This window comes from Helianthus annuus, chromosome 9, assembly GCF_002127325.2.
Source record: "Helianthus annuus cultivar XRQ/B chromosome 9, HanXRQr2.0-SUNRISE, whole genome shotgun sequence".
NCBI classification, from domain to species: Eukaryota; Viridiplantae; Streptophyta; class Magnoliopsida; order Asterales; family Asteraceae; genus Helianthus; species Helianthus annuus.
Genome location: NC_035441.2, coordinates 150622004 through 150646111, shown reverse-complemented (window position 1 = coordinate 150646111; position 24108 = coordinate 150622004). Strand labels below are relative to the sequence as shown.

General features: G+C 34.5%; 2 protein-coding genes and 1 long non-coding RNA gene across 3 annotated transcripts; 1 reads left to right on the top strand and 2 right to left on the bottom strand.

The window, feature by feature from the left end:
- Positions 1-246: 246 nt before the first annotated feature.
- LOC110906533 (protein FAR1-RELATED SEQUENCE 5-like) lies at positions 247-2293 on the bottom strand. The gene is made up of 3 exons (XM_022151652.2): positions 2047-2293; positions 1191-1748; positions 247-1032 (listed from the first exon to the last, which is right to left on the bottom strand). Exons 1-3 carry the CDS (start codon positions 2128-2130, stop codon positions 403-405), a joined length of 1272 nt encoding a protein of 423 aa, XP_022007344.2. The 5' UTR covers positions 2131-2293; the 3' UTR covers positions 247-402.
- A 47-nt stretch (positions 2294-2340) lies between these two features.
- LOC110905353 (protein FAR1-RELATED SEQUENCE 5-like) lies at positions 2341-3605 on the bottom strand. Its single transcript, XM_035977700.1, has 2 exons — positions 3503-3605; positions 2341-3196 (listed from the first exon to the last, which is right to left on the bottom strand). The coding sequence occupies exons 1-2, from the start codon at positions 3522-3524 to the stop codon at positions 2379-2381; spliced, it is 840 nt and encodes a 279-aa protein (XP_035833593.1). The 5' UTR covers positions 3525-3605; the 3' UTR covers positions 2341-2378.
- A 16489-nt stretch (positions 3606-20094) lies between these two features.
- LOC110905352 lies at positions 20095-22107 on the top strand. The gene is made up of 3 exons (XR_002573048.2): positions 20095-20248; positions 20760-20812; positions 21861-22107. It is a non-coding gene; the product is annotated as an uncharacterized LOC110905352 (long non-coding RNA).
- Positions 22108-24108: the final 2001 nt, after the last annotated feature.

Sequence of the window (24108 nt, the reverse complement as noted above, 5' to 3'; positions counted from 1 at the left end):
GTACTGCTTTAACAGTTATATTAGGAAAGTTAATTTTATGCTGGTTTTACAATTAATATTTGTGCTGGTTTCACTATGACAATATGTGATGGTTTCATAGAAGAAGTTTAAAATTGTGCTGGTTTTATAATTGTGCTGGTTTTAAAGAACAGAGTTTAATTATAAAACCAGCACAATTTTATACTTCTTCTATGAAATTGTGCTGGTTTTATAATTCTTGACAAATGTATTTACAAAATCAACAAAAACTAATAATGTGCTGGTTGAATGTTGTAAACATAATAAGAATACAAGAAATCCAAACTGAAATGAAAAAAATAACAAATCCAAATATCATAGAAGAAGTTTAAAATTGTGCTGGTTTCATACAATTAATATTGTGCTGGTTTCCAACACACACAACTAACTGCTCTTCTGGGAATCAGCAACAGTAGTCTTCATCTTACAAGTCCGACTATTATGTCCATGACCTCCACATTTCAAACAACCTCTAGTTTTAGTTTTCTTTGATATTCTTGAAGATGATACCTCACGAAAAGACTTTAAGCGTTTGTTTGAACCACACCCCTTGTTTCTAATACCACTAGGTGGAAGAATGGTAGCAGAAGACGATGAACATGGCTGATCAGCATGAAGAATATTAGCTAATCTTGCATTCTTGTCAAATGATTCTGCAGGAAGGTCAGCAGAATCAACCTTCAACTTCGACTCGATCACTTGGTCTCTATACGACGATAACAGGTCAATATTTGTAACAAGACAGTTAACAATATGTTCAGTTGCAGTCATTATCTCACGCACAATGCTGGAAGCACGTTCAACTTGATTACCAGCAGCATTTTGATCAAAACTCGAAACTTTTGTCTTTTTTGGAACAACATCTCTTGTCCAACGCCCCATAACATATTTTTTAGGGAACTCCTTTATACCACAAAGACGAAGAACACAAAAGGCATGCCTACATAGCAAACCATACTGCTCATATCGGTTGCAGCTGCATTTAATTACCATATCCTTAGGAGTAAAAAGAACCTACACAAATAACAAATGCTTATATTGTGCTAGTTTATAACAAAAGTGTGCTGGTTTATATATGTAAAATTCTAATTGTAAATATAAATCACTGTGCTACTTAAAAGGTATTGTAAAAAGCAGAACATGTTTGTGCTACTAAAGGTATAAATAAATACCTCATGAAGGCCAGGAAGATTGACCTGTAGAATATAAAACTTAATTGAATCACCAACTTCTTCTTCACGCCTGCACATACAATTCTTGCAAGCAAGTCGAATTTCTTCTTGAACATCAAAAAATATCCCCCGAGTATAAATCTTTGCAGCTTCCAGTTCCAATTCATAATTGGTTTTCATGCGAGGTTGTGTGTATCTGGTATCATGATCACGTTTGCTGCGCTTAAACCTCTGAGATTCCATTGCAGTATCAAAATGGCTCAAAAACTCAACTAATGACAATTTTGTGTTGGTTAATTGACCAAAAAAATGATTTTCACTCTCAGACCTAGATGTTGTACGCATAAGACCGGACATATGTTCATGACGATAGTATGCTGGAATCCAATCTGATCTCAAGTTGTACATATCAGACAGCCAGCTGTTACTAGTAAGGTTGTACTTAATCATTAAATCACACCATTGTGTCTCAAACTGTGCTGGTTCAAGAGCATCAGTCCATACAACATCACATATATCATCTTTAAAAACCTCATCTTGTGATAGCTCAGTACCAACCTATAACAAAAAAAAAAAAAAAAATTAGTATATTAAAACAGCAAACAAATCCTAAAATGTGCTGGTTTATATGTTAAAGTGTGCTAGTTGATGTATAAACTTAAACTATGATGCTTAAACTATGATGCTTAAACTATGGTTTAAAGAAAGTGTGCTGGTTTAATAGTGTGCTGAGTTATATGCCAAAGTGTGCTGGTTTAAAAGTGTGCTGGTTTATATGCTAAAGTGTGATGGTTTAAATGGATGTTTAAAGTGTGCTGGTTTATATGCTAAAAGTGTGCTGGTTTAAGAAAGTTACCTTTTCAGAAACTTTGATCATTATATGCCACATACACAAACGATGTCTGGTATCTGGGAAAACATCTCGGATGGCAATTTTCATTGCAGCGTCCTGATCAGTCACAACCACCTTAGGTGCAACACCAAAAGCCTTCAAAAAACTTTGAAGAAGCCATTTATATGATTCAGCAGTTTCAGATGCTAACAAAGAACCAGCAAACGTGACATTGTGATGATGATTATCGATTCCAGTGAACGGAACAAATACCAAGTGATACCTAAAAATTGAATTGATTATATTACAACTGCTTGCTGAATTGTGCTAGTTTAATAAAAATATGAATAAATGATCTACAAAAAGTGAATAAAATACCTGTTCGTACGGAACGTAGCATCAAAAGACATAACATCCCCAAAGACCTCATAATTCAGTTTCATTTCTTCATCAGCCCAAAATAATCCAGCAAGAGCACCTTTTTCATCACAATAAAATTCACAAGAAAAATTCGGCAAAAACTGCTTCTTATTCATAAGACGTTGGACAGCCATATCCACATCAAACTCTCCAATGAACAAATTAATATCTCTTTTAAAATTTTTACAATCAGTAGACGTCACTCCAACCTTATCAAATCCACCACGAATCTTTCTCATAAGGTTGAATGCCCTAACTGGACCAATATTCATCTCAGAAAAATCAGAAAGCAGTTGCTCTTCAGTGAATGTCAACTTTCTAGACGAAGCTAAAAGATGATAATCCTCTTCATCAACAAAAGAATGATTATGCTCCTCAAATACATGAGAAATTCTATAAGTATTTTTTGGAGTTAAAGCCAAACGGATGTGTGCCTTACATCCGGTACGTTTAGAAGGTCTCCTCCTTCGGTCATTTAACTTTTTATCAGCACCAACACTGTCATTTACCGTGTCAACAGCACAGGATGTCGCTGAACCCTCTTTCGCACAAACAAAGTACTTTCTAATCACAACACCATTTTTTGAAGATTGAGTATGCTTTCGACCCTCAAACCCAGATAACTTAGCATACTTCTTATAGAAATTAAAGGCAGAATCAATTGACTGGAAATGCATACCAACGACAGGTTTGGAAGAATCTGGAACAATAGGAGTATAATACTGATTACCAGTAGTTGGACAGATACGAACTCCTGAACAAATAAAAAAACCAGAACAAAAAAAAGATATCAGCACAAACTTTACAATAAACCAGCACAAAAAACAAGCACAACTTTACCAGATAAACTAGCACAAAATAAAGATATCAGCACAACCTTACAAACCTACACTTTAAAATATGATGTAATATAAAAAAACCAGCACAACTTCAAAAACCAGCACAACTTCAAAAAACAAGCACAACTTCAGAACTACACTTTTAAATAAAAACCAGCACAACTTAGATCAAAACTAAAAACCTAAAAAGTAGATGAAATTAAAACTAGAAGGTATTTTACCATCGACAGTAGTAGACATCATTAAAATAGAGGAGGATAAATCAGCAATTCAATGAATGAACAGAGGAGCTAGGGTTCCACCAAATAGATGAAAACGATGAACGATTCAGCAAGATTGATCTCAATCTCGCAGGTACCGGCAAATCGATGAAAACGATCAACGATTCAGCAGGATTGAGATTGAGATTTGCGATTGATTTAGATGAAAACGATCTCGATGAAGCTCAATGAATGGATGAAGGAATGAAAATCGTGTGATTAAACTAAGTACAGATCTGTTTGAAATTTGCATTTTCCAATATTACCCTTTCATCTAAATTAATGAGATTGCCACATGTAAGCTCAAGATTGCTTCTTAGGAAACTTAGGGAAGATTAAATTCTTAGTTGAACCTCTACCTATATATTAGAAAATATAACTTACAAAAGGTGCTAAAAAGAAGAATACTTATATATACTTTTATATATATCTTCAACGTAAATAAAACAAACTTATCATATACATATTATCTTCAAGTTAATATTTTCTTTTTAAATTACGTAAATAAAAAAATCTTATCAAATAACATATGATCTTTAACTTAATAACTTGTTGTAATTATTTAAATTTGATAAATAATGTAGGGATAATTGAGAAAAAAATATTTTAGGTGGGAAAAACCTATCTATCTCACAGAGAATAATTTTAATAATTATACGTATAGATATAGATTATTATTTTTAGTATTATTAATAATTTTAATCAATTAAATGAGAGAATGACAAGTGTCCCAAAACAGGTTTATTTTATTATATAGTATAGATTACCATATTTCACCTCTTAATTTATTGTTATTTGATTTTATTTTAATTTTTTTAAGTTAATTAAAAATGGAAGGTTTACATGCCATAAACGAGTTAAATAATAAGCTTTACAAACTATTAATAAGGATTAAATGGGATGAAATCATTTTCATGCATTAATAAATTGTAGGTGTCTTAAAAACTTTATGAAATTAAAATGGAGGACAAACACTATTATATTTAGGGCTGTAAACGAGCCGAGTCGAGCCGAACTAGACCCAGCTCGAGCTCGGCTCGAACTCGATTCGAGCTGGCTCGGCTTGAGCTCGAATTTCAAATCGAGCTGAGATTTGAGGCTCAAGCTCGACTCAATAAGAATTCGAGCTAGCTCGGCTTGGCTCGATCTAGCTCGAACTAACAAAAAACCGCACAATTTTCTACTTAAAAAGCCCTTAAAAATGAATTTCTTCATAGACTAAGGGTCATAATTGCCATTTAATTTAACCATATGGCTAAATATGTAAGTATAAATAGTTAATTCACTTTGTAGATTGTCTTTACTTTCTTTTATAGGGGAAATACTCCCTTAGTTTTTGTATTCTAAGCGATGTGGGACAAAAAAAAAATAAAGAATGTAAACCTTATCGAGCCAGCTTGCGAGCTCACGAGCCGAGCCCGACCAAGCTCGAGCTCGGCTCGTTTACAAACCGAGCCGAGCCGAGCTGGCTCGTTAAAAACCGAGCCAATTTCGAGCCGAGCTTTCTTCGAGCTTTTTTCGAGCGAGCTGCGAGCCACGAGTTTTTTGAACACCCCTAATTATATTTGTGTATTTACATTATTGTCTAGTGGGTTCGATTCCCATAAGGAGAGTTTTCCCAAATTTATTGGGTTTCCTTCTGAATTGGTGTATAAGCATTATTACCTAGTGTAGATAGATATGATCGGGTGGCTTCGCTGGTGGCACGATAATACTCCAGTGGTCCGTTAGTGATCCAAATTTGCCATTCAAAAAAATTAAATAAAATAATACCTTATTTAACCCTAGTGAATTGTCTTGCGTGATGCGGTGAGCGTCACTTATGCTCTTTTGGATAGTGCAATCTAACCCAACTTGATTTAAACACTTATCATATTTGGGTATTATTGTTGTTATTGTTGTTGTTGTTATTATTATTATTATTATTATTACTATAAATAGTATTTAGTTATAAAAATATAAATAGTAAATGTAAATTTAAAATATTATAAAATGAATTAATAATCTCATGTGCATTAAATTTATGTATTAGTTAGTAGATGTTTAATAGATGGGGGTAAACTAGAAGTGATGCATAGAGCACTTGTAGTTTATGTTTCAAAAGTTGTAACATACGTCTTAAATTTGTGAAATTACCATTTGTCCGTCTAAAATGCTTTACAATGTACTAATGTGTTAGCCCACGCGATGCGACAAGTGTTATCGAGTCTCTTTTGTAGAGCGTAATCTAACCCGCCATACCTTAAGCATGGTTTATATTTGGTTGTTGTTGTTAATATTATTATTATTATTATAAATATTTAGTATTTATATACTTAAGTATTTAAATAAGATAATACTTAATTTAAATAATATTTTGTTATAAAAATATAAATAGTAATTATAAATTAAAATCTTAATTTACAATCTACCTATACTTTCTATAAAAGGAGAAATCCCAATGACATAAGAAAAGCTGAGGTGTCAGTCAGAGAGGCCGTCCAAAAATGCTTTTTTTATGTCATTACTGCATCATAAAGTCTAATATATAAAATCATTTAAAATTCTATTCAAACCTCTGCCCTTCACCTTACAATCAAACCTCTGCTCGTCCTAGCCAAAGTAAACCTCTGTCCAAATTCAAAATTCGGGCTCCAGATTCAAAATTCAAACCATATATTCGAATCCTATAAATAAGATATATGAATCTGGCTGCTCGATCTCTCTCGCTCATATCTGCGAGCGTATCTCTCTCTCTCTCTCAAATGCATATTTCTCGTGATTCAGCCGGCTAATCTCCAATTATACTTCTTTGTTCGAATGTTTGTTGATTCTGTTTACATATCATCGTTCCAATATCCTGTGTTTGAACTTCTGTTTACATGTTATCGTTCCAGTATCATTGTTCCAACATCGTCGTTTCAATGAAGCTTTCCTTCACACATCAACCTTTCAACATCGATGTTGCAGTATCATTGTTGCAACATCGTGAAAAGTTGCATGTGCTACCTTCTTTGATGGGAGAGTTGCATTGTTCGATTTTCGTTAAATCGAAAGTCAGCTTTTCTTATGTCAGCGAGATTTCTTCTTTTATACAGAGTATAGATTGGTGTAATATCGTGAAAAGTTAGATGTGCTACAACAGTTGAGAGGAGACCTTTGCATTTTAGGTTTGTTTCTTATTTTGATTACCTGTAGTTTAAAATGATTATGAACCAACAAGTGTTGATGATCTTGAGAGTTTTTATTGACACTGACATTTTAGAATATGTTAAGATGCATGTTGAGATTATTAAATTAAACTATTACATAGAAAAATAGAAATTTACTGAAATATTTATAAACTATTACACACTAGAGTTAACACTTGCTAGGATTTCGTAGATTATGGCCTTTCTCCATGTGATTTCATGCTCTCTTTTATTTTTCAGAGCAGTTAGCATGTTGCAGATTTTCTGATCTTGTTTTAGTAGTTGTGTAAGAAATTCTTCTGCATTTTTCTGGAAATCTGATGGAGGAGAGTGGAGGACTTTATCGAGCAATGCTATGCTGTAACACCCCAAAAACGGGTTTGGTAATCAAACCACGTTAATAGTAATGACGGGTAAAATACCGCTAATGGTAAAAATTAACCTGGTAAATATTAGGATTGAAATAAATAATTTTGATATTAATTAACAGGAGGATAAATACTTTGAGAAAACAAAGTATGTAAAAGGCCCGAATTAACAGGACTTAAAACAAAACGGGTTATGACTTCCCTAACCCATCAAGTTAACTAGGAATAATTAACCTAGTTAATAAGAGGGAATGTTACTAGAAATAAGTAGGTTGTGGCCTACTTAATATGAAAACAAAACATGAGGGACTAAAGGTGGGTAAATAGGAAAATGTTTTAATTAAAACATTTATAAAATAAAAATTAAAACACACACACCAGTTCTAGTTCGATCGACCAGGGGAGAAACAAAAGGGGTCTAACCCTAATTTCAACAAAAGCATCAAATTGAAGGTCAAATCTAGCCCGAATCAGGTGCATGGACATGTATAAACGATCACCAAGTCAAGAGGATCGTAAGGTATGTCAAATTTTGTAATTTGGTGATGTTTTGAAATCTATGATGAACACTCATAATCAAAATTCGGAAATGGATGTTGAATGTATGGGTGATATTGTGTTGAATTCAGGCTTAGAAGCAAAACCCTAGTTGAAAACTAGAAGAATTATTGATAAAACTAAGGATTTGATGATTACTCTTGTATGTGCTAAGTGGGTTTTGACTAAATAAGGAAGATGATGATATGTTTATGCTAGAAATTATCATATTCGATAGTTGATGCGAGATACTTAAACAAATTCCAAGTTTGAGTATTTGATCATACATAATTGAGATGGGTTTTTGGAACGTTGTAATGAAAATGGTAAATTTTTCATGAATATGAATGTTTGAAACCATGATATCAATTAGTTGAATATAAAACTTGATTTGGATAGGTAACTGAATGAATACCTAATGACATGATGAAACGGGTTTCACCTATAGATGGAACCTGTAGAATTTGCGTAATAAAAGAACGAGTTTTATATAATTAGATGATTAGATGATGTATGTAATCTATGTTGATGAATGTAGTTAAATTAGTTACCTAAAAATAGCGACTACTGAATAGTCGAATAAACGCTTAAGTGAGTTCGTTGAACTCAATTGTGTATTTCGTACATTAAAAAGGAACAGTTGACTTCTGAAAGTCAAACTGACCATTAATAAGATTGAATGATAAATTTGATAGAAAATAAGTAAGGTGGAATAGTCGTGATTGTTAATGACTAATCTAACCACCTTGTAAATGATGACGATAGTTTGACGCTTAACGAGCTACATGGAGGCTTGGGAAAGAAGCGGGTCAAACGGATTGAGTAAGCGGAAAAGTGTATAACCGGATGAAAGGTAAGTAACTGCTTACACCCTTTTTATTTTATAGAATACTTAGTATGTGAATTGAAAATGAATAGAGAAAAATCCGTAATTGAATTTTGATGTTCCGACGTGAATAATATGAGTCGGAACAAGTGAAAGTGATGAAAACCATGATAGTTGTAAAAAAGGGTAAAATAGTAAACTAACCATCGAGTTTTAACACGATAATTGACTAGAAGTTGGTTTACAACATAAAGGATGTTTAGTAATTTTTATAGATTTTTATAAAGTTGTTTGACGAGGTTTTCGTGGATGTTTTGTCAATAAATTAGTTGTTGACAACAACAGTTCCGCTACTTGCAGAAATTATTTAGAGGTCTTAACCATCGAGTTTTGACACGATATTTGACCAGAAGTTGGTTTACAACATAAAGGATGTTTAGTAATTTTTATAGATTTTTAAAAAGTTGTTTGACGAGGTTTTCGCGGATGTTTTGTCAATAAATTAGTTGTTGACAGCAACAGTTCCGCTACTTGCAGAAATTATTTCGAGGTCTTAACCATCGAGTTTTGACACGATAATTGGCCAGAAGTTGGTTTACAACATAAAGGATGTTTAGTAATTTTTATAGATTTTTATAAAGTTGTTTGACGAGTTTTTCGCGGATGTTTTGTCAATAAATTACTTGTTGACAGCAATAGTTCCGCTACTTGCAGAAATTATTTCGAGGTCTTAACCATCGAGTTTTGACACGATAATTGACCAGAAGTTGCTTTACAACATAAAGGATGTTTAGTAATTTTTATAGATTTTTATAAAGTAGTTTGACGAGGTTTTTGCGGATGTTTTGTCAATAAATTAGTTGTTGACAACAACAGTTCCGCTACTTGCAGAAATTATTTAAAGGTCTTAACCATCGAGTTTTGATACGATATTTGACCAAGAGTTGATTTACAACACAAAGGATGTTTAGTAATTTTTATAGATTTTTATAAAGTTGTTTGACGAGGTTTTCGCGGATGTTTTGTCAATAAATTAGTTGTTGACAGCAACAGTTCCGCCACTTGCAGAAATTATTTCGAGGTCTTAACCATCGAGTTTTGACACGATATTTGACCAGAAGTTGGTTTACAACATAAATGATGCTTAGTAATTTTTATAGATTTTTTTAAAGTTGTTCGACGAGATTTTTGCGGATGTTTTGTCAATAAATTAGTTGTTGACAACAACAGTTCCGTTACTTGCAGAAATTATTTCGGTGTCTTAACTATCGAGTTTTGACATGATATTTGGCCAGAAGTTGTTTAGCAACATAAATAATGTTTGGTAAGTTTTATACATTTTAGACATAAGTCTTTTGTGAGTCAAATGCCTAAAAAGGGGTCATTAGCGTAAAGTGACTAAACGAAGGGTAAATTTGAGATTTCGGGTTTTCTTAATTTATAACCACCACAAAATAGTTGTGGTGGAAAATAAGTAGGTATTTAAATTTGGAAGAGAAGAGCGGATTTGATGCTTAGACACACAAAAATCCTCTAAACGGGTCAAAACGGATTACGCGCATAACTTAGATATTGGCCGCGTAATTCACAAAAGTCATGAATCCGAAATAAAGATTTTGAGTTAAATACTCCAGTATATGAGTTATGATTAATTAGAAACAAGTTTGATGGTTTTAAATACAAACGGGTCAAAATGTTGATTTTGAATAATAAGCCGAATGCTTAAAAATCCAGAATTTTATTAGTTTGAATGTCGGATGCAGTGGAGAATCAAATTTTGAGCGTATAGGAAAAAGAATCAGGTAAAACGGATAAGTAGATAAAAAGTTATGACACTTTAAAGATCATTTTACGATTAAAACCGTAGCTGGAAAAATGCAGGTTTCAGCAACAAAACTGCTGGAAAATCATCTTCCCCGCGGCACGCGACAGGGAGCAGTAATCTTGGCGCGATACGCGAGGGCACTCGCGGCACGCGAAATATCAAGCGGAGTCTGTCGCGTGGCGCGACAGACTAAATTTCGAAATTGTATTTTGTTTTTGATTGTTCGATACTAGAACTTGATTATACTATTATTTAAGATATCAAAACTAACTTTTAAGTTGGTTTTGATCACAGGTGAATATCAGGAGTACCAGATGAAGATCAAGTGATGAGAAAGAACCGAACACATGAAGAAGAAGCTTTCGCACGTTGTTTCGTCGAAATTTTTAAACGACAAACTAAACTACATTATGTTGTTCTAAACTTTAAATTGTAAAAGTTTTAAATAAACTCGTATTTTGTAATGTATATGTGCTCATAATCACATGTTTATTTTCGTAAATTATATGTAAATCCTAAAATAATAGCAAGGGTGTTACATATACTGTTCCAGGTTTTGTTGTAATTAGTGTCATTGATTATGTCGACTTTCCTGTTTAGTTCTTCATCTGTTCTTTTTTCTTTGAGTGACCACATCGAGAATTGTGTTTTAACATCGCTGGCGTCTGACCAGTGGTAGAAGCTGAAGTTTGCCATGTAGATTTTTTGTTGGATTTTCTGATTTGGAACAATTTTTGACAGACAGTTATTTGTAGGACAATTTGTTGATATTTTGAAATAAAAGTAATCATCGGTCTTTTATTGAGTTTAAAAACGCGTCTACATGGTAAATGAAGAGATTAACTGTAATTATGATAATCTGTTTTTGTTCTTTGAAGTTTAAAAATTTGTCCCTTGGGTTTCTTGATATTTAGTTTTACAGTTTTCCTATAAAAGTTGGGGTTTGAAAAAGTTTTTGCATTAAAAGACTGCTGTTTTGAAATATACATTAATATGTTTCTATTAAATCTACACGTTTTGATTGATTAGATTATTAAATGTACAATGACTTTAAGTGTGATTTCTTTCACTGTTAGATATTTTAGTATATAAACTCATAGCCACTTCACCTGTTTTTCATCACGTTTTCCTACAAAGATATCATACTTTCAGGAAAGTCGAGTAATATAGGTTATTGAGATGGCATCATTCACTTCGGCAAATCAGATGATTTAAAGAAGCGTTTTTGTCAGGCAAATCAAGGAACAGGTGTATGAAGATAGGGCTACTCTTCAAGAGCTGAAGAGATGTTTTGATGGATTGCAAGTTGGCCTGTTCACGAGAGAGCAGGTTTCCAGAAATCTGATGCGGATGCCTTCAACTTTCGTTCGTGAGCTTTGTGTTGTCAGTAATATAGAGTGCGGTGATAGAGACGTGGAGTTCATGGCGATGCTAAAGGACATACATCGAGAGGTTCAGCAATCGATGGAGTTGAAGCTAAATTTTTTAATTCTTGCTGTTGTTGTTAGATTTGAAAGTTTAGTTGTTCAATATGTTATATAATTATTGGACTATTAATGTCATGAATAAATGAATAAATTTTAATCTTATGAATCTATGTTGTTGCGTTTTAGTTTTACTTATTTAGTGTTCGAGTTTGATTTAGATTATGTTGATGTTGAAAGGTGTCTGAACAAATGTTTGGTAAGTCAACAGAGGTTTAATAGGATCAAGGGTTGGTTTAATGGTGAACAGATGAGTGCAAAGATAAAACAAGATATAAAATTTGATCATTGATAGTAGTTTTTTGAAGAATCTGTGCTCCTGCAAATTACAGAGAGTCAATATTTGGAGTTGTAAAAAGTCCGTTGTAGTTAAAGTGTGGTAAAAGAGAACATCTACTGATGATGAAGGATTGAAGAAGGAAAGGTCTGTATGGGAGACCGGATGTTAAAGAACAACAGATGATATTCAAAATATGTTGAGCCAACAAAAGTTTTTTTATAGTAACATTGGTTAGGTTAAATAGCAGATGTTGGGAGTTTGTTAGTCCATTAGATTAGATGTTGCACAGTACGTGAAATTGTAATTGTAGACCTTTGTATAAGCATGCTGCTGCTGTCATATATTCGAACCCTCTTATGAAAAACTGTCTATGCTACAGACTGTTGATTTACCACTGTCAAATAAATGAATAAATTTTAATACTATTAATCTTTGTTGTCGCATCTTCATTTTAATTATTTCAGTTATTCCTAAGTATTATTATATATCTAAGGATTGCAGACTGATATTGATGTTGATGTGTAACATCTAGAATATTTGTTCATCAATAACAGTTTTTTGGAAGAATTTGCGGTAAGACCTAATTACAAAGAGTCGATATTTACTGTTGTAAAATGTGTGTTGTAGCTAAAGTCTGACAAAAGAGAGCATCTGCTGATGAATAAATGTCTTAAGATGCAAAAGTGTAACGCCCCAAAACTCGAATTACTAAATTTACTAGTGTGACCCCATGTTTAATAAAATGGAGTGTAATAACTAGGTTATTATACCTAGTCAAATGTTTAGCTAAACACACAAGGGAACAAACTAGAGGGACCAAAGATGAACAATAAGAAAGTTATGTTTTAATTAACAAACCAAACACACACACGCACACACACATCTGGTGCGTGTTCGAGAAGGAGTCAGGAGCTCCTTGAGAGCTCAAAACCCTAACTCAATTAAATCACCAAATTGAAGGGTGTATCGAGTCCCAAATTCACAACCGAACATGGATTAATGATCACCATCACAAGGGAATCATAAGGTATGTTTTAAAAGTTAGATTGGTGATCTTTCACGAAGTGGGTTTTGATGTAAATCGCGAATTTGTATGAAATTGAGTTTGGGTATGTGTTAGAATAATCATATAGAAGTTGTGTTAGGTGCAATTTTGATTGTATCGATGAGTTAGGATAAAACCCACTTAGAAATTGTAAGAAGATGAAGTTTAGTGAAGATTTATGATGAACTATGTAATGTTGATGTTAGAGTAGTGTTATAGAAAGTAGTTAGATGGATAATTTGATATAAAACATATGATGCTTGGTTATGATAATGATCTGTGAAAGATTATGTTAATGCATGGATGAACTAGGAAGAATGCGCTTTAATTAGTTGTACAATATGCACTAAATGGTGTACGCACACCAAGTGTATGATGAAATGTCTAAGTGAAGTTAAGATGTGAGATTGTATGAAATAGCTTGATATATATGATTGAGATTAGGTAATGATGTAATTAGTAGTATACTAACGTGAAGAAGGTGCTTTAGATGGAACTTATACAAGAATTCCGGTTGAATGTATGTCTTGGTCAAGACAATGCATTAAGGACTTGTACGTTGTGTTTAATATCACTAGGTGATCATGTGGTTGTAAGCATATTTGCATTGTGAGTAAGAAATGTATATAGTGTCATTGATATAGCATAAATGATGATACGGATACATGAGGATAAGCCGAAAGTTTGTATGAAGAACTGTTGACTTTTGAAGGTCAACTACGCATAAGAAGCATGATTTGGTTTGTTGTCGAAAAGGTAGGATTATAGGAAGTTGTATGGTACATGTTATGTTAATATGCGTTATTTGTGATTACATGATGAATTTCATGAGTTTGAAAGGATATGAATTGGATTATATGTCATATGCTTGTTAGTTGTGACTAAAGAAAGTCAAATGTGAAATATGCGATTGATATGATCGTTAACATGTACAATTGTGTATGCTAATGTGAATGTAATTTGGTGACATGAAAGTATAGGAATCATGTCGAGAGGGACTCAAACATGAAAGGCTAACGGGTCAAGAAGTGGCGAGGAAACGGATATGAACACGGATGCATGAGGTAAGTGATTTCCGTAATCACTTCTTAGTTGTTTATGTAAAGTTATGTGCGGCTTAATTAATTATGACAATTGAGGTCAAATAGGAATGAGTTGTGTGAAATCGATGAATTTTGCTAAGTAAATCAAATGGGTCAATATGAGGTTTTATTGCATACCGGAAAGGTTGCATAAGTAACGACTTCGGTGTGATAACCGGGTAATGGGTAAAATTGTATGTAAGCATGCTAACCAAGTAGCGGTGACGCAGGTTAATGGGCAAGAGGTTCGGTAGGAAATTATGAGTAAATGAATAAACAATTTCATAGATGGAAATTGTACTATTTAATGTTCAATTACGTAATAATGAATGAATTTAATGAATACCGGGTATCGGGTGCGTAAATCCCAAGTGCGACACTCCGGATAGTGTAAAAGTATTATGGTCATAAGGTTCATGTAAGTTTTTGGTTAAAAGGAATGAGTTATTTGATAAAAACATGAACGGGTCGAATAAACCGTAAATGAATAATAAGCCGATAGCGCGTAAGTTAAGAATTTACTTAATCCGGATATGGGATTTCAAGTTCACATGATAGAATGTCAAATTACGAGCATGTAGGAAGAAACGGGAGGTTAAACGGGTAAACAGTTCAAAAGTTATGCGCGTTTTAGTGCGTTCGGACGACGAAACAAACCTGCAGAAAAAGGCCATTTCTAGAGGCCGTCGCCGACGGCCTTAGGGGCGTCGCCGACGGGCTCCACAAAACTAGTTTTTTCCAAACGCGTTAATTGACTGCCTACGGAGGTTTTTGGTTACGGGCAAATGCAAGGGCCGTCGCCGACGCCCCTATGGCCGTCGCCGACGCCCTCCCCAAGCCCCAAAAGCTGAAATCTTGTTATCTAAGTTGATTTATGGGTCGTGGGCTTCGGTAGGTTAACCGTGGACTACGGCGGGCCTCCCAAACATGATTTTGATCGTTCCTTTGATGATTATGGATCATAAATCTAAGTCTAAGACCCACATAATTAATGTATGGTTATGTAAGAGGTATGCGAGAACTTGTACGTGTATATACGGTTAGGTACATCTGTAGATGTGTATATATATGTATGTATGAAGGTGCGTCTGAGTGTATGTATGTATATGAAGATATAGGAAGGTATGTACGTATGTAGATGTGTATGTATGTGTGCATGAAGGGATGTATGCATGATTTAGATACGTGGAGTATTAACGTTATTAATGGTGCGCCTTGAGAATGAAACGCAATGCAGGTACATGATTGAAGCCTCACCGGGGAATGGATGCACAGATGAAATGCTTAAAGTTAGAAAGATAACGGAATGGGAAGTTTACATAAGTGAATCTGGTTTATACATAATGTGCACTAATGTTATGAATGTATGTGGTGAGTGCAGGTTATACCAATCACGGATTATCATCACGAGAATTAGCGATCGAAGACCGAGTCACAAGATAGATTGTACGGGAATGCGGGAGTATGTAGTTTGGTAAATACAAGTGATGCTTTTATTTTGTAAAAGAGTTAATTCAAAACAAACTTTCAAGTATGTAAAGAGACTTATAATGAAGAGAAATTTTATGGTACGAATTTCCGTTGCGACTTTTGTTAAATACGTGTTAGGGTCTTACAAGTTGGTATCAGAGCCCTGGTTTGAGAGAATTAAGTACGAGAGTATAGGTACTTGAACTCAAACCTGTGTGCTCTTGTGATAAGGAACCCGTACAATCCATGACTCGGTCAAGATCTGAAGGTAGAAATGGAATGAAAACGTGTATGTATGCATTCATATGAAGAAACTAACGGTTATATTATGTGTAAGGTAAGCATGACTGCTTGGAGAGGACGATCCGTGAATGCGGTCTAGAACCGGCATTAAGGCAAGTGATAAGACAAATTGACCCCAGGTACGTAAACTTAACGTGTGGGCGTATGAAGTGGTATAATTAAGCAAGTGAAGGAAAATTTTAAATGAAATATAATAATGACGTGCCAATGAAGTTCTGAAAATATTACACGTGCCGAAACTTATTTCTTCGGACATAAGGTGGCGATTACACGAAGACACGAAACTCGTATGTGGATTGCGTACCTGGCCAGTACACAAGAAACGTATGACGTTCGTGAGACCGTGATAATTGTTACAGGTATGTCCGTTAGAATTAGGTAGTAGGTGGACGTGAGGGTAAAGAGAAATGTAAGACTTTCAGGAATGAAAGTATGAATGATATGTTAGAATCCGCGAAGCGGATTCGAAGCATGAAAGGCATGAATGGAATGTTTGAATCCGCAAGACGGATTCAAGGAATGAAATGTAGAAAATGATATATTTGAATCTGTTAGACGGATTCAACACATGTAATGAATGAAAGATGTGAATGGAAGATGTAAATGATATGTTTGAACCCGCGAGACGGATTCAAACATAGAAGTAATGGTATGTACGAATGATATGTTTGAACCCGCGAGACGGATTCAAACATAAGAAGTAATGGTATGTATGAATGATATGTTTGAACCCGCGAGACGGATTCAAACATAAGAAGTAATGGTACGTACGAATGATATGTTTGAATACGCGAGATGGATTCAAAACATGGAAAGGAATGGAAGATGGAATGAAAAGCCCGAATTCGTAAGTAAATGCGGACCGAAGAGGTAAAAAAATTATTATTAAGGCAAATATTAACCAAGTTATGTTTTTCTTATGAGAGCTTATAGCTCGGCTAGGAAGGGATGTGACAGAACTGGGTAAGTGTAGGCCAGAAAGTATTTACGATTGGAATTTTGAAAGGCCAACCAAAGTAAATTGATAGATATTTAAGCAAGTAATAGCAAGATAGCATGAGGTAGTTGACTTGTCAAGTAGATAAAACTGATAAAAGCTAATGCAGTAGCAAGAAACTTTAGGCGAAAGAAATAAGCTCTAAAACAAGTTATGTGCTAGACATATCATTAATTGGCTCTTGGGAGTCGGGATGAATGACGTCTACGACTTAGACAAATGATTTAAGTAGGGGCGGAAACGGGTAAAAATCTTGCAAATTAATAATAAAATGAGGAAATGAAGTCTTTGCAAGTACGCAAGAATGGAAAGGAAAAAAAATTATGAACGTATACTCTAATACGTCTATGATAAGTAAGAAGTACCGGGTTGACTTTAAAGAGTCAAACTGCAAAAGTTGACAAATAAGTTAAAGATCTGAGAAAGAATGGTTATGCATTGACCCGTCATGAGTAGGTCAACCAACGGAAGAGACATGTTAGGTAATGGTCATGTATTGACCTGGTTAAACAGGTTGGACGTACTAACGTTTTGAAAAAGAAATCGAGAAAGAATTAATATATAAATAAGGAGATGCAATAAACATTATGTCTGAACAAAGTTGAAGGTAACTATGGAAATTCTGATAGATTATACAAGGCAGTAAGTATCGTTGGAAATACTAACTTGATGCTAGGCTTGTTGGCCATGTTCATTTGAAGAAGACATTGTTGAAAGAACACATTTAAGTGGAAGCTTAACAAAGGAACAAATACAATCAACTCAGGTATCGCATGACTCACAATGAATTGGGTCGATTCGGGTCGCAGGCAGTTGGATTATGCAATCGAAACGAGGTTAGTAAAACGTTTAGCTTGCGATTATAAGTAAGAATTGGTATATCGAATGTTTATGGTATGCGTATAATGATACGTCGACCTTTCTATGAATATGAAATGTAAGTGGAAGGGACGTTAGTAACGGGATGTTAGGGTTTGCTCATGGTGAACAGAATGAAATAATGTATATGATATAATAATAGAATAAAATAAATCATAAAAAGAGAAAATGACACTAATAAGAGCTCTGGATACGTTTCCGACCTTTCATGTGTTTGTGAAGGTAAAGTTTACTTAATTCAAGTAAGTAGGTACAATGCGTACAATTACATTTAGTTATGAGTAAAATTTTAGCCAAGATCTTGAATGTATTCATATTGTATTACACACTCTGAATGGGTACAAAGAAAAGGTAAGAGTAAGAATGAGCAAGGTTTCGGGGACGAAACCTCTTTTAAGGAGGGTAGACTTGTAACGCCCCAAAACTCGAATTACTAAATTTACTAGTGTGACCCCATGTTTAATAAAATGGAGTGTAATAACTAAGTTATTATACCTAGTCAAATGTTTAGCTAAACAAACAAGGGAACAAACTAGAGGGACCAAAGATGAACAATGAGAAAGTTATGTTTTAATTAACAAACCAAACACACACACAAACACACACATCTGGTGCGTGTTCGAGAAGGAGCCAGGAGCTCCTTTAGAGCTCAAAACCCTAACTCAATTAAATCACCAAATTGAAGGGTGAATCGAGTCCCAAATTCACAACCGAACATGGATTAATAATCACCATCACAAGGGAATCATAAGGGATGTCTTAAAAGTTAGATTGGTGATCTTTCACGAAGTGGGTTTTGATGTAAATCGCGAATTTGTATGAAATTGAGTTTGGGTATGTGTTAGAATCATCATATAGAAGTTGTGTTAGGTGCAATTTTGATTGTATCGATGAGTTGGGATAAAACCCACTTAGAAATTGTAAGAAGATGAAGTTTAGTGAAGATTTATGATGAACTATGTAATGTTGATGTTAGAGTAGTGTTATAGAAAGTAGTTAGATGGATAATTTGATATAAAAATATGATGCTTGGTTATGATAATGATCTGTGAAAGATTATGTTAATGCATGGATGAACTAGGAAGAATGCGCTTTAATTAGTTGTACAATATGCACTAAATGGTGTATGCACACCAAGTGTATGATGAAATGTCTAAGTGAAGTTAAGATGTGAGATTGTATAAAATAGCTTGATATATATGATTGAGATTAGGTAATGATGTAATTAGTAGTATACTAACGTGAAGAAGGTGCTTTAGATGGAACTTATACAAGAATTCCGGTTGAATGTATGTCTTGGTCAAGACAATGCATTAAGGACTTGTACGTTGTGTTTAATATCACTAGGTGATCATGTGGTTGTAAGCATATTTGCATTGTGAGTAAGAAATGTATATAGTGTCATTGATATAGCATAAATGATGATACGGATACATGAGGATAAGCCAAAAGTTTGTATGATGAATTGTTGACTTTTGAAGGTCAACTACGCATAAGAAGCATGATTTGGTTTGTTGTCGAAAAGGTAGGATTATAGGAAGTTGTATGGTACATGTTATGTTAATATGCGTTATTTGTGATTACATGATGAATTTCATGAGTTTGAAAGGATATGAATTCGATTATATGTCATATGCTTGTTAGTTGTGACTAAAGAAAATCAAATGTGAAATATGCGATTGATATGATTGTTAACATGTACAATTGTGTATGCTAATGTGAATGTGATATGGTGACATGAAAGTATAGGAATCATGTCGAGAGGGACTCAAACACGAAAGGCTAACGGGTCAAGAAGTGGCGAGGAAACGGATATGAACACGGATGCATGAGGTAAGTGATTTCCGTAATCACTTTTTAGTTGTTTATGTAAAGTTATGTGCGACTTAATTAATTATGATAATTGAGGTCAAATAGGAATGAGTTGTATGAAATCGATGAATTTTGCTAAGTAAATCAAATGGGTCAAGATGAGGTTTTATTGCATACCAGAAAGGTTGCATAAGTAACAACTTCGGTGTGATAACCGGGTAATGGGTAAAATTGTATGTAAGCATGCTTGTAACGCCCCAAAAAAAATATAGATTCTATATTATAAATTAAATAACGGTAATAGTCAAGATAAAATAACTAGGAATAAATAACCTAGTTAGTTAAAAAGCTTGAAATGATAGAACAAACATGGTTAAAATACCCTTTATAAAAACTTATGTAAAGTGGAGGGACTAGAGATGGGCAAATGAATTAAAGTTTCAATTAAATCAAATATTAAACATAAAACACACACATACGTGGTGTGTCCTGCGATTTTAATCAGACCAAGGAGGAGGTCTCAAGCTTCAACCCTAAAACACAAAAATTCACCAAATTGAAGGGGCAAATCAAGCCCAAATCGAGATCCAAGCATAGATTAGTGATCACCTCAGTGAAGGGATCATGAGGTATGCAAAATTTTACTATTTGGTTCCATCTTAAATTTTAGATGAACTTGTGAAAGTTGAAATCTGATGATGCATGTGTGTTATAAAGATGAAATAGGAACATTGTAGTGTCTAGGAGTAAACCCTAGACAAGTACATGTTGAAATCATGCTTAATTCTAGAAAAAATCCATGGACACCATTGTAGGTGATTAGTGGGTTATGTAGAACTTTATAAACACTAGGAAATTTGGGTTGTTCTAGTGTAATTTGACATATGTGAGGTTATTTCAGAATTATAGAGGCTAATATTTATGTTAGAGAGTTTAATTGATGAAAACTTGGGCTATATGACAAGTTATAAACTTGTTAATAAATCATGTAAAATTATGCCCTTTAGGTGTTTGTTGAAATGCCTACAAGAAAACTAGATATGGTGATTTCGAACTAAACGCATATTTAAATGATAAGATGAATTATGCGTTATAAGACATGAATGGAGTTCTAAACGAAGTGTTGATTGAACTTTATAGGAAAAGGAGCCGAGTCTTCAAGCGGACACGCGCTTGAAAGGAACACTTTGAAGGTACGTGACTTGTCGTCTCGTTACACTTATGTGGATAAATCTAGTCGTAGAGATGTTTAATATTGGTATAGCGAAAATGATTTCATTTGGTATGTCAATGAAGTGATGTAACTCACTCGACAACCAAACGGGTCAAAATAGTTAAATAAATATGTTGTTGATGAATTATGCAAGTACGTGACTTATAGTTTCGCTACATTATGTTTAATTGTTAGTCTTACCTTGTTATATTGAAATTTGGTAAACAAGGAAAACCCGTTAAGTCACAGGAGTGACAAAGTGCCATAGACAAGTAAAACGGGTCAAAACATGTGCTAGAAATAGAGTTTGGATGTGTCTTGTAATGGTGACACCCATTCGGCATCCAAACGGGTCAAAACAAGTTGAGTAGTAAATGTCGAAGTCAATGACCATCACTCGTTGATTGGTCATAAACAAAGCGTAAGCCGTGAAGCGGACACACTAACTAGATGTAAAAACATGAACCCTTGAAGAGGGATTAAAGCTCGAAATATTTACTTGTCAAACGATTTAAGAAAGCATGTTTAATCCTTGAAATAAGCATGATGGTTACGGCATAAGCAACCCACGAGTGGGAAGCGAATCGCCATAATTGGCAAATACGGGAATAGGTGAAATGACCTAAAAACATGAGACGATAACAAAACATGTTGTTGAACTTGTAGACAAACGGGTCGAATAAACAAGGAATCGAATTATAAGCCTATTGTTCTTAACTGGAAATTTACGTGAATTGTGTTGATAAACGTGTCCGTAATTAAATTACGGTCGCGTAGGAAAAAGAATCGGTTAAATCGGACTTACGGATCATAAGTTATGATGATTTTAAGTTTGGTTTTGATAAAAGTTTTAGCCGGGCATGTGCAGCAACAAAATAAAGGAACTTGCTGTGAAAAAGGGGGCTAGGTGGGGCGTCTAGCCCCCTGATTCCGAAAATTGTTAATTTTTGTTCATTTTGACTCATGAAACTTGTTTATACCCTTTTTAACATTGTCAAAACTAACATTTAATTTGGTTTTGACCTTAGGTGATGATGGATCTAACCCGGATGGTGATCAAGTAGTTATCAAGAACCGAACGCACTAAACAAAGCTTCCGCACTTGATCTATTTTGTTTTAAATAATATGTAAACACTTGAAGTCATGTTTTGTATGTTTAAATTAGTTGGAGTATAACTTGAATATTATGATTATGTATGGTCTTAAAAGCATGAAAGTTTTTGTAAACTAGTAAATTTTTGTATTAAATACAAGTCTTTGAAACACTAATCTCGTTATGTTTAGTTGGGTGTTACAATGCTAACCAAGTAGCGGTGATACGGGTTAATGGGCAAGAGGTTCGGTAGGAAATTATGAGTAAATGAATAAACAATTTCATAGATGGAAATTGTACTATTTACTGTTGAATTATGTAATAATGAATGAATTTAATGAATATCGGGTATCGGGTGCGTAAATCCCAAGTGCGACACTCCGGATAGTGTAAAAGTATTATGGTCATAAGGTTCATGTAAGTTTTTGGTTAAAACGCGTAAATCCCAAATGAATAATAAGCCGATAGCGCGTAAGTTAAGAATTTACTTAATCCGGATATGGGATTTCAAGTTCACATGATAGAATGTCAAATTACGAGCATGTAGGAAGAAACGGGAGGTTAAACGGGTAAACGGTTCAAAAGTTATGCGCGTTTTAGTGCGTTCGGACGACGAAACAAACCTGCAGAAAAAGGCCATTTCTAAAGGCCGTCGCCGCCGGCATTAGGGGCGTCGCCGACGGGCTCAACAAAACCAGTTTTTGCCAAACGCGTTAATTGACTGCCTACGGAGGTTTTTGGTTACGGGCAAATGCAAGGGCCGTCGCTGACGCCCCTACGGCCGTCGCCGACGCCCTCCCCAAGCCCCAAAAGCTGAAATCTTGTTATCTAAGTTGATTTATGGGTCGTGGGCTTCGGTAGGTTAACCGTGGACTACAGTGGGCCTCCCAAACATGATTTTGATCGCTCCTTTGATGATTATGGGTTATAAATCTAAGTCTAAGACCCACGTATGTAATGTATGGTTATGTAAGAGGTATGCGAGAACTTGTACGTGTATATACGGTTAGGTACATCTGTAGATGTGTATATATATGTATGTATGAAGGTGCGTCTGAGTGTATGTATGTACATGAAGATATAGGAAGGTATGTACGTATGTAGATGTGTATGTATGTGTGCATGAAGGGATGCATGCATGATTTAGATACGTGGAGTATTAACGTTATTAATGGTGCGCCTTGAGAATGAAACGCAATGCAGGTACATGATTGAAGCCTCACCGGGGAATGGATACACAGATGAAATGCTTAAAGTTAGAAAGATAACGGAATGAGAAGTTTACATAAGTGAATCTGGTTTATACATAATGTGCACTAATGTTATGAATGTATGTGGTGAGTGTAGGTTATACCAATCACGGATTATCATCACGAGGATTAGCGATCGAAGACCGAGTCACAAGATAGATTGTACGGGAATACGGGAGTATGTAGTTTGGTAAATACAAGTGATGCTTTTATTTTGTAAAAGAGCTAATTCAAAACAAACTTTCAAGTATGTAAAGAGACTTATAATGAAAAGAAATTTTATGGTACGAATTTCCGCTGCGACTTTTGTCAAATATGTGTTAGGGTCTTACAAAAAGTCTGCTATGGGCCAACAAATGTTAACGAACAACAGATGATATTCAATCTTAAAATGCTCAACAGAGGTTTTGATATTAACATTGGTGCGGCTAATAGCATATGTTAGACTTACGACTGTTGAGTTACAGCTGTTGAAAACAACTGTTTTTGAAACTTCCGCTTGCCTAAAAATACATCCACTGCTAAAAGGTACCGTCTGTTGTCATAATTTCTGTTTATCCTAATGACTGTTGATTTACTATACTGCTGACTGTCATCCATTATCATAGGAGAGGTTCTGAGTTGGACAGAGGTTAGCTAAAAATAAAACAACTGCTGAAAGTTATCATCTGTTCTCATAACTTCTGTTTATCTAACGACTATTTGACTCACATTGTTTCCAACTTCTGTAGTTGACCAACAGAGGTTTCCAAACAACTGTCATCGGTTGTTGCAAGAGAGGTTCTGACGTCGACAGATCTTAACCATCAGATATTTGTAACTACTGCCACGTCAGCCTTCGCTTTTTCTCTCTATATAAAAGCTGTTTCATCCTAAATCGAGCTTCTACCACTTCCGTCTCGAATTCAAAATTCTCAAAAAACAGTTTCCAA

What these genes read in the sequence shown, in the direction of transcription:
- LOC110906533 (XM_022151652.2), bottom strand. Translation starts at nt 2,130, where the DNA reads ATGAAAATTGCCATCCGAGATGTTTTCCCAGATACCAGACATCGTTTG. An exon ending in TGATCAAAGTTTCTGAAAAG is followed by an intron (nt 1,749 to 2,046) that starts GTAACTTTCTTA and finishes TTTTTGTTATAG; the next exon opens with GTTGGTACTGAGCTATCACA. An exon ending in ATCTTCCTGGCCTTCATGAG is followed by an intron (nt 1,033 to 1,190) that starts GTATTTATTTAT and finishes TTATTTGTGTAG; the next exon opens with GTTCTTTTTACTCCTAAGGA.
- LOC110905353 (XM_035977700.1), bottom strand. Translation starts at nt 3,524, where the DNA reads ATGATGTCTACTACTGTCGATG. An exon ending in GATGTCTACTACTGTCGATG is followed by an intron (nt 3,197 to 3,502) that starts GTAAAATACCTT and finishes TTATTTGTTCAG; the next exon opens with GAGTTCGTATCTGTCCAACT.